At 49.6% G+C, this 21,840-nt stretch overlaps 2 protein-coding genes across 19 annotated transcripts in view; both read right to left on the reverse strand.

Annotated features, from left to right (window-relative positions):
- NDST2 (N-deacetylase and N-sulfotransferase 2) overlaps positions 1-792 on the reverse strand; it is an 8,491-nt gene extending 7,699 nt beyond the window's left edge. For both annotated transcript variants that reach the window (XM_019625873.1, XM_019625854.1), the window contains exon 1: positions 440-792. The gene's annotated coding sequence lies outside the window, so the exon portion shown is untranslated. The remainder of the gene's footprint in view (positions 1-439) is intronic.
- A 365-nt stretch (positions 793-1,157) lies between these two features.
- Positions 1,158-21,840, reverse strand: part of CAMK2G (calcium/calmodulin dependent protein kinase II gamma) — a 52,972-nt gene continuing 32,289 nt past the window's right edge. For 3 of the 17 annotated variants that reach the window (XM_019625915.1, XM_019625900.1, XM_019625889.1), the window contains 10 exons: positions 21,744-21,787; positions 14,158-14,190; positions 12,014-12,082; positions 10,772-10,816; positions 9,220-9,268; positions 7,872-7,985; positions 5,777-5,852; positions 5,322-5,416; positions 3,640-3,884; positions 1,158-3,148 (listed from right to left, as the gene is read on the reverse strand). In XM_019625915.1, the coding sequence (XP_019481460.1) occupies positions 3,652-3,884; positions 5,322-5,416; positions 5,777-5,852; positions 7,872-7,985; positions 9,220-9,268; positions 10,772-10,816; positions 12,014-12,082; positions 14,158-14,190; positions 21,744-21,787 (758 nt within the window). In that variant the 3' untranslated portion in view covers positions 1,158-3,148; positions 3,640-3,651. The remainder of the gene's footprint in view (positions 3,149-3,639; positions 3,885-5,321; positions 5,417-5,776; positions 5,853-7,871; positions 7,986-9,219; positions 9,269-10,771; positions 10,817-12,013; positions 12,083-14,157; positions 14,191-21,743; positions 21,788-21,840) is intronic. The other 14 variants (XM_019625922.1, XM_019625895.1, XM_019625943.1 and 11 more) reach the window with 7 other exon arrangements.

Here is a 21,840-nt window from a genome sequence, read left to right on the forward strand (position 1 = left end):
CGCGCTGGGAAACAAGCAGATGTTGTAGGAAGAGGGGATACCGAGGGGCGACACGAGCACGGGGGGCTGGCACAGCGGGTCACGGAAGGAGGAACGCTGCTGAGGGGGAATATGGGGTCACAGGTAGATATGAAGGCAGCGCCGGATGTGGGGCGTTAAAGGGGAAGGGGCAAGGGGCACGATGAGGAGAGTCTGGGGTGACATCGGAGGATAGCCCCGAGGGGGGAAGGGCCCTGTAATGAGGGGGCGGGGGGAGGGGAGTGTGGCCACTGCGAGGGAGGGGAGTGGAAGGGACACAGGGCAAGGGGCGCGCAGGGCCGCGCTGAGGGGCCGCCCAGGACCACCCTGCGGGTGGTTGCGGTGGCAACAGAGGGGAAGTCTGTGAGCAGAGGAACTACAGGCCACCGTGTGTGGGGGGATAGACTCAGGGGCAGCTCACCCGGCGGACTGGGCGGCCTCCCCGCTGTCCCCGGGCTCCGCCGCGTCCCGGGGCTGCCCGGCTTCCCTGCTCTCGGGGCCTCGGGCCGCGTAGCGGCGGCTCCGCCATCTCCCAGCGAACACTCTGCCGCAGCCGGGCCCAACCACCGCTCCCGCTGGGGGGAGGCGGCGCGCTGTCGCTTACGGCGTCCGCTAAGGTCCCCGCCGCCTCTGGGCCGGGCAACCGCGCAGCAGAGCAGCCGAGGTGCCGGGCAGTCGGACAGTTGCCTGCAGCTCAGCCGAGATTCGGCCTCAGAGATCGCGGGCTCCGTGCCCCAGCCGCAGAGTACCCCTCCCCCCTGCCCGGTGGCACAGTCTGGCGAGCGTCGGGCGCCGCACCTCCCCGACAAGGGGCGGGCCGAGGGACGGCCTCGTCCACTCAGCCCCTCGAAGGGGGAGAGCTGGGCCGGCCCACTGATGGGGGGGGGCCCTTGGCGCGGGCGGGGCTTGAGGCGGGGCGACACCTCTAGCATACCACCCAGGGCCCCAAATCCTTCCTCCCCTAACCCAAACTCGCCTCAGCAGCCCGGTGGGCTGGTTGGAGGGTGATGAACTTATGCGTAAGTTTTATTCCAAAATGGGCCCAAAAGGAGTGGGGGATCTCTCCATCTGAAGCCTTGCAACCCAGGCTGCTCAATTCTAAGCCTCTGGCGTAAGCCTCCAATAGCAGTAACACAATGTACGGTTTAAAGGTTATTTTATTAAATATCTTCAGTTCAAGGTTTCATTGTAACAAAGCTATGAAGGGTCTACCAACATTCAGAACAAACACTATTTTTAAATTATTTCTATGTCATCATGCAAAAATTCTGCATCAAATGCCTTCCATTTCCTGTTTAAAAGGTGACTTTTTTTTTTAATAGTCTATTGTCTATAGATGCCGACATTAGCCCCAGAAGAGGAGTAAGAATGCTAAGAAGTGGGGCTGGAGCAGCCATATGAAGCTATGGGTCTTAATGAACTCTAAGACCATTTGTCTTCAAGCCAGCAAAACCAAACCCTGTGGTGAAGGTGTCTGCGTGCTGGTACTGCAGGCTGCAGGGCAGGAAAGGGCTAGGGCCCAGGGGCTGGGGCATGCATGAGGTGCTCGAAGGAGCCTGGCTAAACCCAAGCACCAGCACCTGTGAGTCTGCTCTCTTCTCAGCTGGCTCCAAGGTAAACCTGTAGCTTTGTCTCCTTAAAGGTAGTCCAGGGAGCTGGGGTCTACCCACCTTTCCCCCAATAGTGCAGATATTTGTGCAGATAAGTTTGCACAGTTGTTTTGGGGAAACCAAGGCCATGATCAATTGCTCCTCCATTATCTTCTCTGTTATCTGCTTAGAGTATAGATCTTTCCCTCCTGGAATAGAACTCCTTGAGCACAGAGAGGGACAATGAATGTAGGAGCCTTGGCTCTGGACACCTCTTTTGGGTACATGCAGGTGGTGGGGGGATGATGCCCATGCAGATTGTCCAGCAGTAAGTCTATACTTCAGTTGGTCAGTAAAGAGGCCGCTTTAAAGAGGACACTTCTTGCCAAAGCAGTCAGGTCAATCCCAAAGACAGGAAAAGAGATGGACGTGCAGCAAGGGAATAGTAAGAAGGGAGGCAGCCCTGAGGGCAGCCTGAATGCATAGACAACCATCAGCTCAATCCCGCTGCCTCACTCCTCCCATCCCACAGGGGCACTTGGCAGAGGGCCCAGGCCCAGATGAGGGTCAGCATGGGGACCACCACCATGAAAAGGCAAGACAAAGATGGTCCAGATCAGCACAGAAACAGAACTGCCAAAGGCAGCAAGGGGAGCCTTGACCGGGGTCTGGCTCTCTTCTTGCTAAGTTATAAGAAAACAAACACGAAGCAAAGCGGCAACCCCTCCCCCTTCCCCACTGCAGGGATTGGCCTCAATATCAGGGCCCACGTGCATTGTGCATCCTATAGAAATGGATGAGTGAGTACATGTCAGACTAACACGAGGTTTTCTCATCGGCTTCATAGGGGATACACTTCTGCAGCACCAATTCTCTTCCCTTCTACACTAAATGGAACAGTACAGCAACATCCGGGCCCTCAGTCCTGCGGCCGCTGCTTCTCAGCTGCCTTCACAGCAGGCTGGGAGCTCTGCTTTCTCTCCCAAGTAGGTCTGATGGCCACGATGTTCTCATCAGCCTCATTCTAGGCGCCTATGCAAATTCTGAAGAAGTCCATTCCTAGACCTGGGGCGGGCAGGCAGGCCACCTCAGGGGACGCAATCACATTACGGCCCCAAAAGCTCTGTCCGAGTTCTTGCCTGGTCCCCTGAGTCTATGGAGGCCAGAGGCCAAGCTCACCTCTTCAGGGCTGGTAGGTGAGCCCGCTGCTCATGCCAGGATGGGCATCACACAAACTCCTGCCTTCTTGCCAGCCCAAGGGCTGTCGGTGGTTTTAAAACGCATCATGGTATGGATTCCATATTTTTAAAACAATCTTTTCTTTTTTTTTTTTTTCCTTAAATGTAAAAAACACCTCAGTACAGCAGAGACAGACACGAAGGGCGGGCGGGAGGGCTGCATGCAGGGGCGTGCATTGGCTGCTGCCGCTTTGTAATTTAATTGTTTTAAACCTCAAACGAACAGGACTGCCGCTGTCACTCAGGCCCTCCAGAGCCACTGGCTGCAAAGGTTCGACCTCCAGCTGGGATCTCCTAATGCCCCTGTCAAACAGGATAGACGTGGTAACAGAACAGAGGACAATAAGCACACAGGTGAGTTACAGGGACTTAAACACACTACACACGTGACCAAGTCTGCCTGAGAAGGTGGAGGATGGGGGAGAAGCTAGTATTTAAATATAACATTACCTCACATTTGCTGAACACTTAACTATAATGCTTTACTTATAAGTATCTTATTTAATTCTGACAACTTAATGAGGTAGTCACCACTCTGTCCCTCTTTTTGACAGCTGAGGAAACTGAGGCTTAGGGAAAGGAAGTAACCTGTCCAAGCTCACCCAATCTGGAGTCCTGGAGCTAGACCCAAGTCTGTCTGGTTTCAGAGCATAACTTATGACAACCACATTGTCCAGCCCTAGCCATTCCTCTGGGAGGGCCCCTATCTACTCCCCCAATCTCACCTCTCAACTGCCCCTGTCTCCTGTGACCCAACCTGTCCCAGCCCCTCCCCACCCCCCCACCAGGTGCACCTGTGGCTGAGCTCACTGCAGCGGTGCAGCAGGGGCCCCTGAGCAGTGATAGTGGACATTGAGCCACTTGCCATCCCGGCGGTGCCAAACCCGGGTCTCCTCTGATTGGCTGGTGCGAGGCCGGCCCTGCCCGTCGATGTACTGGGTGAGGCGGATGTAGGCGATGCAAGCTGCGTCCTCTCCAATCACGTGGACGTGAGGGTTCAGGATGGTAGTGTGAATGGGCTTGTTGTTCTTGAAGAGGACTGCAGGGGGCAGGGCAGGGTGGGGGAGGTAGGAGGGCGTCAGGCCAGGGCCAGGCACTTGCCTCCCAACCTGCACTTCTAGTGTCAGCCCCTCTCTCCAGCAGCCATTCTGGGAGTCTTTAAGAGGCCAGGAAACCCTATCGCATTAATCTCAGTTATCCAAAAGGAAGAGAAAGGTAGGGAACAATGATAATAGCAGCTACTATTTTTTAATCAGACATTGTGCTGGGGGTTTTACATGCATTAGCTGTATTCTTTGATCAATATTAATTTCTTTGTTACAAGATAAGGAGATAGGCTCAAGGAGGTTAAGTACTTGCCCAAATCATACAACATTTGAGCTCAGGCCCATCTGACTCTAACTAAAGCCTGTGATCTTTCTACTCTGTCAGGCTGGTGTTTAGATTTCATAAGGGTTGGCTTGTCCCTAATTAGGGATGCAGAGCAAAATCAAGAACTTGAAATACTTAAAATCGATTCATGATTTAAAAAAAAAAAAGTCCAAAGTTAAAATAGAATCATCAAAGCCAAGCTCAGGATATTCCTAGGGTTCCCAGCATCCTCTGGGGGAAAGCCAAAAGAAGTTGGATTGCCGTTATCAGCAAACACTGAATTGTGTTACTTTTATTGAGATTCACATCTTAGCTCAATTCAAATGTTAGGGGCTACATGAAACCTTCTCTAGAGCTTCTATAAACTCTGGAAATGCTTCTGGCTAATAGAATTACTTAGATAATCTAGGGTTTACATTTATAGCTGAGACACAGAGAGGATAGTAGTTAGAAAATAGTGACAAAATAAAATTCAGGGCAGGATGGGGAAGACCCAGGATACAGTGTGAAGGAAGAGAAAAAAGGGGAGGGTCTTAGTAGAGAGAAAAAATGAGAGAAGGTGACGATTCAGCTTCTTATCTCCTACGACTTCCACAAGCTGTCCAGTGTATAACCCCCAGCCTGGACTCCTGTCTCTCTTGATATTCAGGAAGACTCTAGCCACTTCCAATTTCACAAATCACCAACAGTTCCCTGTTACTTGCTTGTACAGTCTTATCCTGGCATTAAGTTCCTCTAATGTGAAATCTGAGACACAGAGCTGCATTATTACTTGCTGAGATCATCTCAACCTCATCTCAAATGGATCCCAATCATCTTGGAAAGAAGTGAGGCTTAAAGAAATACAGCGACCCTGATTATGGCAACTAGGGTGGTCATGAGGCGGCTGCAGAATGAAGGGGCACGCGGCACTCTGGAGCTAGGCCTTCAAAGGTGCCGTTTAAGACCATTCTCAGGCACAAGGAGGCAAGCGCAAAGGCCAGGGTGTAGCAGGCAGGTCAAATAAGGGAAAAGCGGGCAGCTGGGAAGAGGAGTGTGAGGGGGGCCAGAGGCAAAGGGGGTGAAGGGGCAGGCAGGAGTATATCAGCAGCACGAACCCACTCACGATTCTCAAAGTAAAACTTATGGAAATCCATTCCCTCCACGAGGTTACCAAGGGCCTCAGGCTCAAAGGAAGTGAGGCCTGGATCGCAAATCTTCCTGCAGGGGAAAAAAATAAAAAAGTAGCCTGTCAGTGTTCTGTGGGAGTTATTTGTACTTTTCTTCCTCATTAGTGGTGTCTGTCCTGCAGCAGGTTAGCTGTGGGGTAGGCCTGACAAGATGGTTAAGATCTTAGTGACTTGCCTGCTGAGCTGCTTTCAGCCTACCACCAGGACACCTCAGGCGGGCTCAATCATAGGGTATCTTCCTGGACGGGCTCCCAGCCTAGTGGCCTGGTGTTTAACTTAGACACTGTGCCCAAGGCCCAGCCTTCTCTGTTCCCAGGGTCCTAGCTGCTTTTTGGGAGGAGGGAAAGGCCTTGAGAGACTTGGATCTCAAAGGAAATGGGTCTCTACTCACGTGTAGGCCTCAAAGTCCCCATTGTTGATGGCCTCAATCAGTTGTTCTGTGATCTTAATGATTTCCTGTTTTCGCACTGTGGGGGAAAACAAAAAATCCAGCAATTTACCTGCATGGGACTGGGGAGCTCCCAAGTGACAGAGCGCCCTCCCCAGTACTTCAAGAATCCCCTGTGACCTATTTGACAAAGGCATCCCTCTTCTCTGTCTTTAAGGCCCTTTGCAGGAAGAGTGGGCCCACCTTTCTCTCCATTCCCACTCTGTTGTCTGTAGAGCTAACAACCCCCTCCTCCTGAAGCCCACCGTTAGTTATGGTTCTCTGGCCTTTGTCTCCATCTCCATCAACAACCAGGATAAGGAAAACACTCTTGTCTTTAACAGCTGAGGAGCCTGGAACATCATAAATACTCTGCCCAGAGTCTGTATCCCATTCTCAAGAGGTTTAACTTCTCTAAGAAGCATCTCCCGATAAGCCTGTTTCCACCACCCACTTATGTCTCTCACCTGAAGGGGCTCAGTCAGGTCTCAATTACCACACCCTCTCTCCCAACCCAGCCCGCACTCAGTGGTCCGGAACCTAGCCCTAGGCAGCAGGCAGCCTGAGAGCAGAACCTAACCAGGGATGAGGGCTCCGAAAGGATGAACAGAGCCCTAGGATGGATGCTTAATTCTCTTCACCCTGCTCATCTCCTCCAAAGGGCTTTTCTGGGATAAAGGATCTTGGAACTATAAACACTCTTTTTAAAGGGAGCCTCACACCAGACAGAAGGCTCCGTTTACCCTAGACAAACCTTGGAAAAGCTCTAAATCTCATACCAGCTCTCATGCTAGGATATGACCCTCAGGAAAACCAAGACAGGGCTCACACTGACAGGCAGAGTCCCCCACCCCATCCCAAGCCAAGGAACTGCTGGTGACATCCTGCACTCATGGGCACCTCACTTACAGGGAGAGCCACTATTAGCAGAGGGTGCTGCCATGGTAAGGGAGGGAGGGCTCAGACTGAGCTCGGGCTAACCCTGACCAGGACCCTGGGCTGGCCCAGACCACGAGCCTTTCCTCACAGGAGCGAGAGGCTGCAAGACAAATGCGAGCATTAGAACAGCACAGCCCAGCGGCACAGTTGGGAGAAGGCAGTGCAGCCAGAAGTACAGCCAGGAGGGGGCCCCACAGCACCCTTCAGGGGGTAGCCCCAGGTGAATAAGCAGCAGGTTAGGGGAACCAACAAGCTCTATCCACTTTCTAGAGGCCAGCAGGTATGTGTGAGTACACACACACACACACACACACACACACACACCCTCCAACCCCACCAAACCCATCTGCAGGACCTGACTGGGGCCCTATGGGTGAAGAGGATTGTGTTTAGAAACACTAAAGGATAGATGGTAGAAGAAAAAGAAGCAGACAAAGGCATCATCTAAAAATACAAATTTTTAGGCACAACTGAAAACATAAACACGAGCTACCATTAACCCAGCAAGGCAGCATCATATCAAGACATTCTACCATCTCATTTATTTTTCACGACAATGCTATAAGATAGGGGCCCTTTTATTCCCACTTTACAGATTAGGAAAATGAAGCATCGGGGTGGTTTAATCTACTTCACACATTTCTGAAGGTAGTGTAGCTGGACTCAAATTCGGGTGTGTCTCACCATCTGTCTCACCCCAAGCCCTGTGCTATTAACATGACATGCTGAGCCTCAGGAAACACCACATCCCAACGTGGTTTCTGGGCTATCGCGATTTCACTATCACCCCGGCTCCCACCACCTCTGACCTCACTTCTGACTTGGCCTTTCTTCCTGTCTCGGTGCTGAGGCAAGGCCCATTGCACATCCCAGAGATTTTCTACTCTTCCCACCATGCCATGTTCTTCCACCCACTCTTTTCATGTCTTTGGGCCCTGGTCTCAAGGTCCCCTGCCTAGAGAACAGCATCTCCAATCAGCTCCCCCACCCAGCAGAGGCCGAGCTCCCAAAGCTTACTAAAACGGACAGCTGGGCTGGGCTGACAGCTCTGGGGGGATCCCTGAGGGGCTTCGGATAAGCCAGGGAGACGGAAGCCAGATTGTGCCTCCCTCACACTTACTGGCTGAGGAGCAGAGAGAAGGCTGGGGCTGCATGCCTGCAGAGGGGGCTGTTCTGTCCCGGGAGCTCCGTCCTTCAGGCACCGAGCTGCCATTCCCAGTGCGGAGCGGGGCAGCTAGCCAGCCAGGGCAGGGCAGGGCAAGGCAGAGCAGCCAAAACAAACAGAACAAGGCAGGTGAGCGAGCAAGCCGGACAGGACCCAAGCCCGTGGCACTGCAGAGCCGGGGCAAGGCGACGCCTCGGGCTGCTGTGGACACTGGACCACATCCCACGCCACCTGTGCCAGAGAGGCCTCCCAGCTACGAGCCCCAGGGAGGTGCAGATCTGGGCTGTGGCTTCCAGAGGAGCCTTCAAACAGCCTGTACAAGGACCCCTGCCTCCAGGAAAGATGTTCTAGGGGGCTAGGCTATAAGGTCAAGGGCCCAACAGTGAAGAAGCCACGTACTCTGCCAGCATCGCCAGAACTGAACTGATCTGACCTTAATCCCAGAAGCCCTGAGCTACTGTTCTTTACTGCCTTATACATTTATGCTCCCTATTTTGGGGGTTCTTTACCACCATATACATTTATACTTCCTATTTTGGGGGTTCCCAAAGGTTTGGTGTCCCATTATTGCCCCTGGGCATGCTCTGTCTTGCAACATTCCTCCATCTTTTCTGAGAGCCTGGCCTAAGATCACTTACTGAAGGCAAAAGGAACTATTCCAGGAGGCCAAACCCAAGAGTAGGACAGAGATGCCCAGTGGTCTGGCCTGCAACGTCTTCCCATATGCCCCAGCACTCTGGCCAGGCCCAAGCTTAGGCTGGTGGTCCTCACAGGATCACCAGGACATAACCAAATGTGGTTCTGACGCTGTCATTCATGCCAAGGCTTTGTGATGAGAGTAACCAACTCATCCCAATGAGCCTAGGACTGTTTCTGTTTTAAAACCCAAAGTTCCACCTCCTGGGAATCACTTCAGTCCTGGGGAAATTGAGACAACTGGTCACCCTACTTACGACTCAAGACATTTGTGGGCTACTTCTGCAGGGACTCAAGGTGTCCCTGTTCTGGGATGTCACATCATTATCAGCAACAGGAACAGTTCCCTGAGTTCTGGCTCGGAATCGGCTCAGAAAAAGCTCTAGTTTAGCTATTCCAGACTTGGTGTCAAAGAAGAGATGCCTCTTGCCCTGCCCAGCAATAGACAGGGGCCTCATATCTTGGCTCTTGGAAAGTAGCTTTATGCCAAGTCCTCTCCTGGGGTATAATCTCAGTTCTGGGGGGCAGACACGGCAGGTGCTCCATTGGAGCCAAGGTACCTGGAAACACTGCTGGGGTCTCTTCCCCACCAAGGACCAGCACCTACCTTTGAGGTCCTCATCTTCTGTGGTGGTGTTGCAGCTCTCTGTGGAGCCCTGTAGTCCAAAAAGAACATGTTTTTTTATACACTCAGGTCCTTGGAAACCAGAGGAACCAAGCAGAACAAAAGCAGATTATGTGCTTCTACAGTAGGTGCAAGGAGGAATCATAGAAAGTTCTATTTCCACCTTTGCCATCTGACTTACAGAACTTTCGAGACTCCCTCCCTAGTCTCCCCCAACTCAGTAAATGGCACCATCAATGCCATGATTTGGGCTAAAACCTAGAGTCATAGCCTAGGTTTGATTCTAGGTTAAGCCTTCTCTTTCTTGCTTTCTCTCATATCTCAATTATGCAATTTAAAATCAAATCTGTCAGTTCTACCTCCAAAGTAAATCCTCTTACCTCTTCTCTTCAAATGTACAGTTACAATCTGAGTCCAAGCTACCACTAGCTGGCACCTGAACTACTACTTGGAGAATCACTTCCTGGCCTCCCTGCTTTCACATTTGCCTCCTCCCTAAGTTCTTGCTACAACATGGCCAGGGTGGTGTGTCCAAGACTAAATCAGGCTATATTACTCCCCTGCTGAGAGCCTCCAATAACTTCTTGTTGCTGCTGGAATAAAATGCAAATGCCTGTAAAGTCCTACATAGCAGGCCCTGCCCGCTTCTCCAACTTCATCACCTTTCTGCCACCCTGGACCCAACCCCCAACACCCTTGCTCACGGTGCTCTTAGCTCTGCTTGATTTCGTCTATTCTATTTCTTCATTCCCTGTACATGTCAAGCCCCTGCACTTGCAGCTTTCTCTGTCTAGGACTCTCTGCCCCCATTGGCCTGGCTGTCTTGTTCCCATTATTTAGTTCAAATATCACCTCCTGAGGGAGGCCTTTCCCTGACCACATAATCAAAGGCTCTGTTCACACTCTTTACGTTGTGCCATTTTCTCCATACCACTTATTCACTACTGGAATTGATCTTATTTACTTGGTTTTTGGGTTTTTATCTGCCTCCCCCATGCCTGTGGAGAGGGATTTTGTCTCGTCACTTCTGTAAACCAGAGCCATGGATGGTTTGGAGCTCAACAAATATTTGCTACTAGTGGTAAAAAGGAGACAAGGTTATTGAGAGCATAAAGGGTGAGGCCCTGCAGAATGCAGGGGTCTGAATATACTCTTGCCTGTTTTTCTAGCTAACGTTGACTTTCATTTAAACATCACAAGTCATGGAGAAAAATTCTACCATCATTATCCCCCATTTACAGATAAAAACCTGAGGTGCAGAGTAGTAGAGTGTCTTATCCAGTGGCCCAGGGCCAGGACTCAAACCCAGGCCTGTCTGACTACAGAGCCTGAGCTCAGAATCGCTAAGGTATAGTGCCCTTCCTGGCAATGGAGCAATAAACAGGCACACACTACCCCCAGCCTAGACTCGGCAAACACCTTGGCCTTGAGGTGCAGCCTGTAGGCCACCATCCGCAGGACCCTTGGACCCTGTGACCCAGCCCACGTTTCCTGCTGACACGGAAAGCAGGAGATAGGCTTGGGATCCACTCACCTTGATCCCATCTGTAGCGTTGTGCACCACAGTGGTTTGTGGCTCCTGTGAGAGAAGATGAAAATTACCCTCCTGACCTGGGGACAGACAGCTCTTCCCTGAGGGACCCCACCCCTACCCCAGTGCCCTCAGAGACCCTATGATGATCACTGAGGCCGGCCCACCAGCCATTCTCAGAAGACAAAATATCCTGACTCAGCTGGGTCCCAGGGAGCTGGGAAGCCCCCGATTTAGGGGACAGCATTGGCTGGTAAGAGAGGCCTGGCACTTAATGGAAGCAGGTACCAGGGAAGCTAAGAGGACGAGGGCCTCCGTCCCAGATTCCTGCTAGTTCTGAGTTTTCTTTCCCCACAGGACAAGCACACTGGCAGAGCTATGGGGCTGAGGGCGCAGGCTGGGCCCCGCCAACAGTGTTCATCGAGGGGCACACAGGAAGCAGGGACACAGGAAGAGGACTGAGGCCTCCCAGAAAGACCAAGGATGCCCCTCAGCACATTGAGCCCAGAGCGCTACCTGCTTCACCTACCTTCTGCCTTCCCCAGAGCTCCCGTCCCTACATCACCATGTCAGGCAGCATGAGCGTCCATAAGAAGCAGAAGGAGTAGCAGACAAAATTACCCTTCCCTTTTTCCTAGCCATCCCCTCTGCCCACTCTCTAGTTAGCCATCACTAGAAGAGGGAGTTCTGAGAGTACACAGCGACCCTTAGACGAGCCCAGAGAGAACTCAGCACGGGCCGCATGAGGCTCTCCAGAAACCCAGAGATCAGCACCATCTGGAGGGGAGTGAGTTGTGGGGGAATGGACCCCAACCCTTCTTGTTCATGGCTTTGCAAAGGAAAGGCTGAGGCAGATTTCACAAGGAGGCCTCCAAGAACTGATGGACAGGTTCCAAGAAAGCTCCTACCCTCTCCTTTTATAAGCAACTTATCTTCCCAGCCCCCACAGCAGACCCCCAGGGGGCCCAGCGTGGGGCTGGGAGGTTTAGCTGAGAGCCCTGAGCACTCCTCCCCCCCATAGCGAAAAGAGGAGGAACAGCAGTTCTGCCGTGCAGGGAGGAGCATGGTCAAGCGGGACAATGAGTGGGGAAGGGGCCTACGGGGCAGTACACACAGCAGCCTGCTCTATAGGGATCGAGAAAGGAGAAAGGCCAAGGAGACCTGGGAAGGAGGGCAAGAAGAGGAAGCAGGAAGGAGCGGGAGGCAGCCAGGGGCAGGGGCAGAGAAGCTGGAGTCAGGAGGTACCATGGCCGTCTGCAAGGGCGCGGGCTCTTGGGCTGGGCTTACGAGACTGTTTTTGTTGTTGCTCTGTGGCTGAGACAAGAAAACAGATGGTTTAGTTCCTCTAGAGTCACCAAAGCAGCCCAGGTTAGACTCCCAGACCTCCCTTGCCCCCCGGCCTGGCCCGGAGGAGCTGGGCCTGAGGTGGCCTCCATAACACTATGCACATGGGAGCAATGGCTGAGAGATGATCGCAGGAGGTGAGTATTTGGAGAGGCAGGCATCCTCAAGGTGCCCAAAGACTTGTTTTAAAGCATCTCTCCAGAAACCTCTGCTTGTGCCAGATGCCATATCACTGAGCAACCACCTTCACCCAAAGAAATGCAGGATCTTCTCACTTTACAAAGGAAAAGGAGGGTAGTTTTTAAGAAAGCAGAACAAAATTCAGAAACTCTGGGTCCCCTATCTTGGGGCAGTCTCCTGCTGCCCTTTCAACTTGCCACCTCCCATTTCTTTCCCCCTTAAAACACCAGCTTGAAGCCTAATCTGAAAAGAAAAGGAAAAGGAGAGAAAGAAAACCTGGCATAGGAGATGGTGTCCAGAGAGGAAAGGGATGGAATGGGATACACAATGCATCTACTGACCCCAGCGAGCAGAGAGAGGGTCTTGCTGTTGGCCTTCCTGCCCCGTAACTCTTGGACTTGGTCAGCTGGGAGCAATGGCAGAGCTCCAAGGCGGGGCAGGTGAATCTGGGGCTGTGGCTACAGTCCCAGAACCTAGGCCCCCAGGAAAGAGTAGGCTGCCAAACAGGCCAACATTCCTAACAGCAGAGACCACCAGGATGTCTCCTTGTCTTTCAAAATGCTCCACTGAATGGCACAGCAAGAGAGGGTTGGGGGAGGATGGCAAGGAAGAAAGGAGGCCTATCTCTAGGGCGGGGAGTCATATTGATGCTCTCTGCCTCTTATGATCCCCTAATCAATGCACACAGTCTCACTGGGTGTCCCAGTGGAGCTGGGAGCCACTGAGAAGCAGCCTGATGCCTGTGAGTTCTTTAACAGGCACAGAGACAAATGCGTGGTTACCATCTCTGCCCAGGGCACAAATGAGGTCACACACAAGATGCTATCCAGGCTGTTCTCTTCTAGCCTGGAGGCCTCTTTTAAGGCCCTTTGGACCAGACCTGACTGAACCCATCCACCCCTAGCTTACTGTCAATGGCTGAGACGCCCCAGAACCCAGAACTAGGCATAGAACTTCAAGCTAGGAACCAAGTGCTACAAGACTCCCTTGAACTCTGCAGGCTGGAGAAGAGGGGTCCCAAGAGCAGTTAGGATGTGAGTCTAAAGTCATGTGAGCTCTGCTCCCTTCTATCCCCACCAGGAAAGAGTAGAGCCCTCCTAGCTCAGCCACTGACACTGACCTCCTGTTTGGGGCTAATTGCATATGTTTGTCTTGCCTGCAAAGTCCAGCTGAGACAAAGACTCTGGTGCGTGCAAGGACTCCAGGGTGTGGTAAACCCTGCCATATCTGTCAAGGGCTAGGATGTCACCTAGGTGGCCCCGCCTCTGATTTTAATGGATGGTTTCAGAATGATTCAGGCTGTTGTGTTCCTCTTGGTGCCCTGTGTCCCATGAGAAAGAAGACGCATTCTCTGTTGTCTTTCAGCTGTTCCCTGAGGGCTGGGTGGGAAGGATGACACATTGGGCACAGGGGAGAAGGACAGGAGAGTGCGACTCAGAGCCATGAGCCTACAACCAGCTCCTCTGCCCACCACACAGATGTCCAGTGGCTGCCAGTCTGTAGGAAGTGGCTGTTTGTGCCCGGTGAGCAGGGCTCTCCTCCTGAGTGACAGTGAGTGTCTCTCTTTGTGATTGCCATCTGCTCCAAGTCCCTGCCAGTTTCACTTCCTGCCCTAGGCTGATAGAGGCAGTTGGAGCCCTGCAGCAGGGGGTGCCATACCACACATTCCAATGCCCGCTTTTTAGGCCACTAGGGGACCTCGGACAATGGCCCCCGCCTGGCAGGATAGGCCACACCTGCCCACACAGCACAGACATGCAGTGAGGATGAGTGAAGCACACGCACATGGCAGAATGGGTTTGCGTGGCTGGCAGGCGGGCACAGGCAGCATGGAGTGGGCAGATGGGTGGGCAGGCAAGGCTCACCATTAGGTGCACGCTGGAACTCGACTTCCTTTTCTGGACACACCACAGCAAAAGGGAAAGAGAAGGGGAAAGAGTAGGTAAGAAGAGAAGCAGAGACGCTGCAGGTTAGTGCACCAGCGTGGGCTCTGCCTCAGGAGAAAAGAGCAGAAGAAGACCTGGAGTCCAGCACCAAGCGTTCAAACAGCACCCAGACCTCCAGGCAGACCCTGGGAGAGGAAGAACTCCTTGGTTGTCAGGTTCACAAACACATATTTAGTATATCCTGAGACGTCTTGGCCTTGCTCAGAGAAAGCTTCTTGAGGAGATTAAGTCACAAATCTACAAGGGTAAGTAACAGTTTGCTGCAAATTTATTTACAGGTTTGGGCTTATAAAGGCCAGCTCACCAATAAGATTAATAATGTTCTCTCATTACTAAGTCTGCCTGAAATCTGGGTGAGCAGCTACCAGGAAACAGCAAAAGCTACTCTAGGCCATCCTTAGATTAATAACATTTGACTTCTGAACCTACACTTTTTCGTGGCTCCCCTAAACTGCTTTTCAGATAAAGATGTTGAGCTGTAGAAAATCGGACAGCTAAATTTTGGCTTCCCCTCTCTTTGTCACTATGGCCATGCTCATTGGTAAGATCTCAGTGTTTTACTGCATTCTGCAATGCGTGGGAAATGCTGGTGATTGAAAGGGCAGTGATCACAGAGACACAGAGATGTAACTAAACTATGGGGAGTGCTAAAAGCAGTGATTCCTCGGCCTTAACCACATGCTCATGGATTTTATGTTCAGATGTGAAATAAGATCATAAAAATAAGGGCCACACGGAACACTGAAAATACATCTCAGAAGACTGTCTAAAAGGTGAAAGGTAATTAAGAATTTTATAATTAGTTAGCTGGGAGACAGAAATCCCCTTGGACCACGTCATCTGCAGTTTGACTACTGCATATCTATTTAACGATATCCACCAAGTACTCACTGAGGGCTGTCCCAGGCACAGTGGACGTGTCATATAAATGCTCCTGTGCTCCAGGGGGTGACACTCTGCTTTAGAAGACATTTTCGGAAATGTATTATAATTTTAAAAAAAAAGGGACTACAAGTATTTAAAAGAATGGTCCACAATTTAGAGCTAAAGAGAAAGAAAGCCTAAATATAATTAGGCGTCTTTTGCATTAGCCTTTTATATATATCCCCAAATATGAGATTTTACATCCAAAATAATCCCTCACAAAGAGGGAGTTGCCTTACATTCATATATACATTTATCTACCCCTTTCTCTAGCTACAATGTTAACACTTTGAAGGGAGGTCCATATCTTATGTTACTTTGGAATCTCCATGGCACCTGGTCATAAGGTTAGCAGACAATCAACAGGCCTTTGCTGAGCTGAACTGGGTTTGCTGGCTGTTTCTTCCATTGGCAAAATCAGAGCACAGGTTTCTAACTTGCCCAGAATTAGATCAGTGAGATCTGCAGGGGCACAGACCAGACCCAGTCTTGGTTCTTGTGATTTTCAGGGGCTTGTCCTCACAGGCCACCGCAGGTCGCTTTTACCAGGACCCTGCTTCAGGCAGCACTTTCAGCTATCTGCATCGCCTAATGAAGACCAAGTTCTCAGCGTTCTCCTAGCTGGCTCTCTTTTCCCTAAACTGTCCTGCATGAAAACCCGAGATAATCCTTTTCTCCTCAAGGGTTAGTTTGTACCAGGTAAGTGGGCTTCTTCCAGTTCCTCTCTCCATCCTTCCAGGGTTTTGCCTTCAGCCATGCATAGCCGGGCTCTTTCTCAAGCAGCACACTGCAGCACTGTTTCAATACCAGATTGTTTCTAAAGGACCATATCTCACTTATATTTAAAAATTAAATATATTAATTAATGGTTCAAGCTGCTCTCCATACCTAAATATTCCAACAGTACTAAGGACATAACTATATCCTTTCTTTCCTTCTTTCTTTTATTATTATGTTATACATTGGGTGGTCATTCTGGCCTGGGACTAGCCAACGCCCAAGTTGTCCTCAACGAGGGACCTCTCGGGATCTGAGAGTTTGTGGCCCCTCAAGTGTCATCCGCCAAAGTGGCTCTCGCTCTTCCATAGACCCTGGGTCACTGGCATCCACATTCAAAGAAACCTAACCAGAATATGAAGTCCCCAAATTTAAGAGCTCAAATCGATGCTAATATTTGAGCACCTTGTGAAAGCTTCTGGACAGTGAGATAGAAGCCACCCTATGGACCTAAGGGGGTGCTAGAAGGGAAGATGGGGACTAAAAGAAAGATCCAAGATGCTGACAACAGCTTGGGATCTTTGGAGCCACTTCAAAGGCCTCCCAGTAACACAGGTTATCACCCCAACTTTCAAGAGGACCCAGAGAAGTCGAACCCCATACGTCCTGCTATGTCTTCCCCTTTCTCAGCATTTTCATCCTATCATGTCACTGTTACATACTTGTTCCTGATTATAAAAAGACTGCAGCCACATTACAAGCAATTTGGAAAACAGAAAAGAGGGAAAAAAACACCCATAATCCTATTACTCTTGCCAGCATTTCTTCTTACACAATTAAAAAAAGTATATATCAGGGCTGGCCGAGTGGCGTGTTAATTAGGAGTTGGCTTGGGAGGCTTGGGACGTGAACTCTGAGCAGCAGGGCTCCGGTTCGGAACCCACATGAGGGCCAGTGCCACTGTGTCCTCTACAGCTAAGATGGTGAACAACAGCTCGACCTGGAGCTGGGCTGCCTTGAGTCGCCAGCGGCTGTGTAGGCTGCAGTGGGGCTGGCCGGCTGTGGACGTGAGCTTTCGGGAGCTGCCGTGAGCCGCCGTCCAACGGCGGGCGAGCGACTGCCTCACCCGGGAAAAGCGCAATGATAATACCACCGTGGGCCACTGAAGTGATGTCCTCCACAACTAGACTGAAGAACAAAAGGACAGCAACTTCTCTGTTCCCCTTTCCCCTTCCCCGATTTCCCAATAAAATCTTAAAAAAAAAAAATCATTCTAAGCTATACACAAGTTTATGCTTTACTTTTAAAATAAACAGTATTTTGATTTTTATTCTATCGAAGTCTAGGTGAAAATGCATAAAATACAGAAAAAAATGTATAAAATAAAAGTTTCCCAAATTCCTATCACCCAGTGAAGCTATTATTAACATTTCAGAGGGTTTTCTTCCAGTTCATTTTCTACCCACATTATATACTGAATATAATCTACAAACACATTACTTTTTTAAACAATATTTAGGTGATAGTATATTACGTACTGTTTTATATCCCACTTTTCCATTTAATATAAAACATTTCCATCATTATATAATCATGATAACTTTTTAATGATTTATTAAGGATTTCCCATAATTATTAGTCATTATCTTACTAGCTTTTGAGATTGTCTCCAATCTTTTCACAGTTATAAATAATGTCATGTTGAACATCTTTTTGCTTTCAGTTTTTCTATATTTTGAATTATTTCTCTGGGATAAATTCCCAAAAAGTAGAATTAAAGGATAAAAAAGGTAGGAACATTTTTTATAGCTTTTGACACACAGGCTGGTTTACAAAATCATCCTGATTTGCACTATAATCATGAACTTAAGAGCTAAAAACGGCACTTTGTTTAAACTTTCATTTCTCTGACTGATATGAATGGGACTAAACATCCACATTTGCACACCAGTTTTACATCCTCTTTTTCAAATAGATTGTTAGTTCTTCTTCTTTAACCATCATGAGTTTTAGGGGGGATGCTTACTTCTTAGAGAAAGCTCTTCGGTATAAAAATAATATTAACTCCTCCCATCGCACCTGCCGTGAATATTTCCCTCAACCTGTCTGTTGTTGGCCTTTTGATTTTGGTTGGTCATTGTCTTCTTAAAATCTTGCATCTTAGCCACTGGTCCCACCACTACAGTCAAAGTCATTTTCTCAAGAATCAAACTCATTGGGGTCGGCAGAGTGGCTCCGTTGGTTAAGAGTGCGAGCGCTGAGCAACAGGGTCACTGATTGGAGTCCCACATGGGCCAGTGAGCTGCGCCCAAGCTGAGCTGCCACTGAGCTGCCAACAGGTGGCAGGATGGCTCAGCTGGTGAGAGCACTTGCTCCTAACAACAAGGCTGCTGGCTCAACTCCCACTTGGGATGGTCGGCTATGCCCACCAGCAACTAAGGCTGAACACGGCACCTTGAGTTGAGCTGCCACCGGGCAGCTGGATGGCTCAATGGTTAGAGAGTATGCTCTTAACAACAAGGTTGCCAATTCAACTCCCACATGGGATGGTGGACTAGGCCCACCTGCAACTAAGACTGAATATGGCACCTTGAGCTGAGCGGCCGCAAGTTGCCGACAGGCGACCGGATGGCAAATGGATTTGGAACTGAGCTAGCTGTGCCCTCCCCAACTAAGACTGAAGGACAACAACTTGGCTGTTCCCCTTCCCCAATTACCCAATAAAATCTTAAAAAAAAAATAAAATTCAGATTCTGCCTCACCCAAGGCTTCCTAAATCTGAATTTCAGATTGGACCCTGGAATCTGTATATTTTTAATTAGCTCCTTAGGCTAATCTTACATGGCTGCCCCTGACACTCCTCCTTGGGGCCAGCATCTAGAAAGTTCTACTAGAAACATGCTCCTTAATGGCTCCTTTATTCATCCTCTCACTACCATCTCAGCTATCACTGCTTTACTTCAGGTCCTATTTTGTGCAATCGTTCTTAACTTCAGCCATACAGAAGCTCCTGAAGTTTCCACAATCATCGTGCTGTTTCAAACTTGTGTATCTTCACACGTGCTATTCTCTGCCTGGAATAGCCTTCCTCCTCCTCTCCTCTCCTTAACCTGGCAAAATCCAACCAACCCTTCAAACTCAGTTCATGGGCCATCTCCTTCAGGAAAATCTCCTGTTCTGGCTCAGATGCTCGTCCCTTTGCATCCCCAGCACCTGCCCTGAGCACACGGCCCTCACAGGTCTTACCAGACTGCACCAGAACTGGTGGTTTCCTTGTCTCTCTCCCACTGTGAACACTTACAGGGTGGATTATGTCAGTGCCTTCGCAGCTCCTGAGGCACCGAATTGGCTGAGTGAGTGGCCTCATGTGCTTCACTCAGGCGAGTCCTCATCTGCAGTCCAGGGCCGACCTCCTCCCTGGGCTACACCAGGTACCCTGTTTCCCCAAAAATAAGACCTAACCAGATAATAAGCCCTAGTATGATTTTCAGGGTGCTCATAACGTAAGCCCTACCCCAAAATAAGCCCCAGTTAAGATCGTCAGCCAGACATGACTGTATTTGAATAAATGTAGATTTTTGTACATGAATAAATGAATAAAATGCATCTTTGGGAGCAAAAATTAATATAAGACCCGGTCTTATTTTGGGGGAAAACACGGTATTTCCCAGCACCTTGAAAAATCTCTCCACCCAGCTCTCCACCTGCCTCTCAGTCTCCGTGTGGTCAAAGCAAAGTTTCTCCCCCCACACACTGGGCATTCCTTCACAACTACTCCATTTCTAGCAGAGGCGCCACCAATTCTTTCAACATTCAAGGAACTTTGACATTATCTTTGATGGATCCTTTTTGAATCCCCCATATCCAGGGTGAGATTCCTTTGGTAAGCCTCTAATCAAAGCTAATATGTAGTCAGAGCCCAGCATTCATGGGTACAGCTGGACCAATTACCCACAGGCAGCACCTATCCTGATTGTTTGGTGCCCATGCTCTTCTGGTGGTTAAGTATTTTGAATATTAACCGTTTCTGTTTCTAATCACCTTTTCTTCACCCTACACCCAGATTACAACAAATCCTAATTGATACCTCCATGTCTAGTTCCCACCCTTTTCTAGTCACTCTTACACCCTTAGCCAAATCTTTCGAAACCATCGGTCTTACCGTAGCTTCCCTGCTCAGTGGCCTACAGGGTTTCCCGTGGTCTAACATACAAACCTCCAACTCCTCTGCTCAACCAGACCCATCCAGTTGTATTTTTGAGATCCCTCTACTGCACATCCCATGTTCCAGTGGGGCAGAAAACATCCATATGTATAACAGAACCCATAAAAATATTTTTTTGTTTTTAAGTTATAGAACACACTCTCATTTTAAAGAAAACACACATGTGCAAAGTAAAAAAACAAAAGGTGAGTCTCCCTCCCCTGTCTCCTCACCTTCAATCCCCATTCCAATTACTGACTTGGTTCCAGTCTCCCTACATCCTTTAAGCTTTCTCCAATAAGCTTTCCCCCAGAAGCTTCTTAGACTGAACCGTCCCATGTAGGGTCCAGAACCATATACCATTCAGTGCTTAGCTGATTCCGGGTGTGTCCATTTTCCTCTTCAATTAACCTTGCAACCTCCTAAAGGTAGACAAATACTGCATTACCTCTTATACCTCTGGCCCTAGAACTGAGTGCAGCACCGGGCCTGATAGGTGCCTATTAAATACTTTGCAAAGATCGACTGGTTCTAGCTTCTTGCCCAGATAGAAATATGCAAACTCTCTCTCCAATTAAACCTGCCACCTTTTCCTAATAACTTGGCTCCACCCATCTAGCTCATGTTCCTGTTAACTGGGGGGGATGCCGGCCAACCCCAGCTCCATGTAAGCAGGTGTGTGCGGAGCCCAAGCTCCCCTCCTTGGGGCACAAGTACACAGAAGCAGGCATGCAGAAAAAGAGAGAAAGAGGAGGGGGTGGGGAGAAGGAAATGGGGCACATGTGTGGATCTCAGCTAGGGACAAAAGAGCCTGAGGAAAGGCCCAATTTAAACTGGTGTTGGAATTTACAGGTTTGGATAATTTCACGATTTGAAATTCTATACAGTGTAAATTGGGAGGCTTCAAGATAGCATGAATTCCTCTTCAGTACAGAACACCAAAGCAGTTACAGAACACCTTGGACCTCCAGCCACCTCTCCTCTACCTTGGCCAACCAGCCAGTCCCACTAGGGCTTCCTGCTGGCCTCTGCAGGACCCTGTTGCCTTCTCTTGCCTTGATCCCACAAGAAAAGCCCCCTCACCAAATGGGTTCGAGCTATGAGATACACCATGTCTCTCACCTGTTTCTAAGGAGGCTATGCCCCTTGGAAGTTTAAGACACTTTCACTTAGTGGTATTAGAGCTAGGCTCTGGAAGCACTTTGGAGCTAAGGAAAGACCAAAAGGATAGTGGCTTCAGGTTCCAAGCCCTATACCCTGAGTCAACCAGGCAAACTTTGCTTTCATTTGTTAAAAAGGGTTTGTGCTTTAAAAAGGAAAAAAAAAAAAAGATTAATCAAATGATTAAAAGACCCAGAGAGTCAAGTCCTGGAAATGAAGCATCTCTCTGGAAGTCAAGTTCAGGATTCAGCTCTAGTAAACCGTAATTTGGATCACCTCCCCTGAGTCTTTCCAATCCAGCTAGGGTCAGGAGAAACACATCTCTCTCCTGTCCCCTCAGGCCAGTGGAACCTGCTGTTCTAAGCACAAAAATTTCTGATTTAAAGCAGAAACGCAAGGATAGGAAGGTTCCTAGGGAAAGGAGGAACAAGATACCAACAATTCTCATAGTGACTGTTAGGAGAGGCCAGTCTCAGGCTAAAGGGGTGGCGACACCTACCTTGACACCACCGTCCGACTTCTTGTTCAGTAGGCTTTTGGCAGCTGTGAAAACAAAAAGGAAAATCAAGTCTCCTGCTTTGTACCCTTTCTCCAAC

Source organism: Hipposideros armiger, unplaced genomic scaffold (assembly GCF_001890085.2).
Source record: "Hipposideros armiger isolate ML-2016 unplaced genomic scaffold, ASM189008v1 scaffold_15, whole genome shotgun sequence".
In the NCBI taxonomy this organism is placed as follows: Eukaryota; Metazoa; Chordata; class Mammalia; order Chiroptera; family Hipposideridae; genus Hipposideros; species Hipposideros armiger.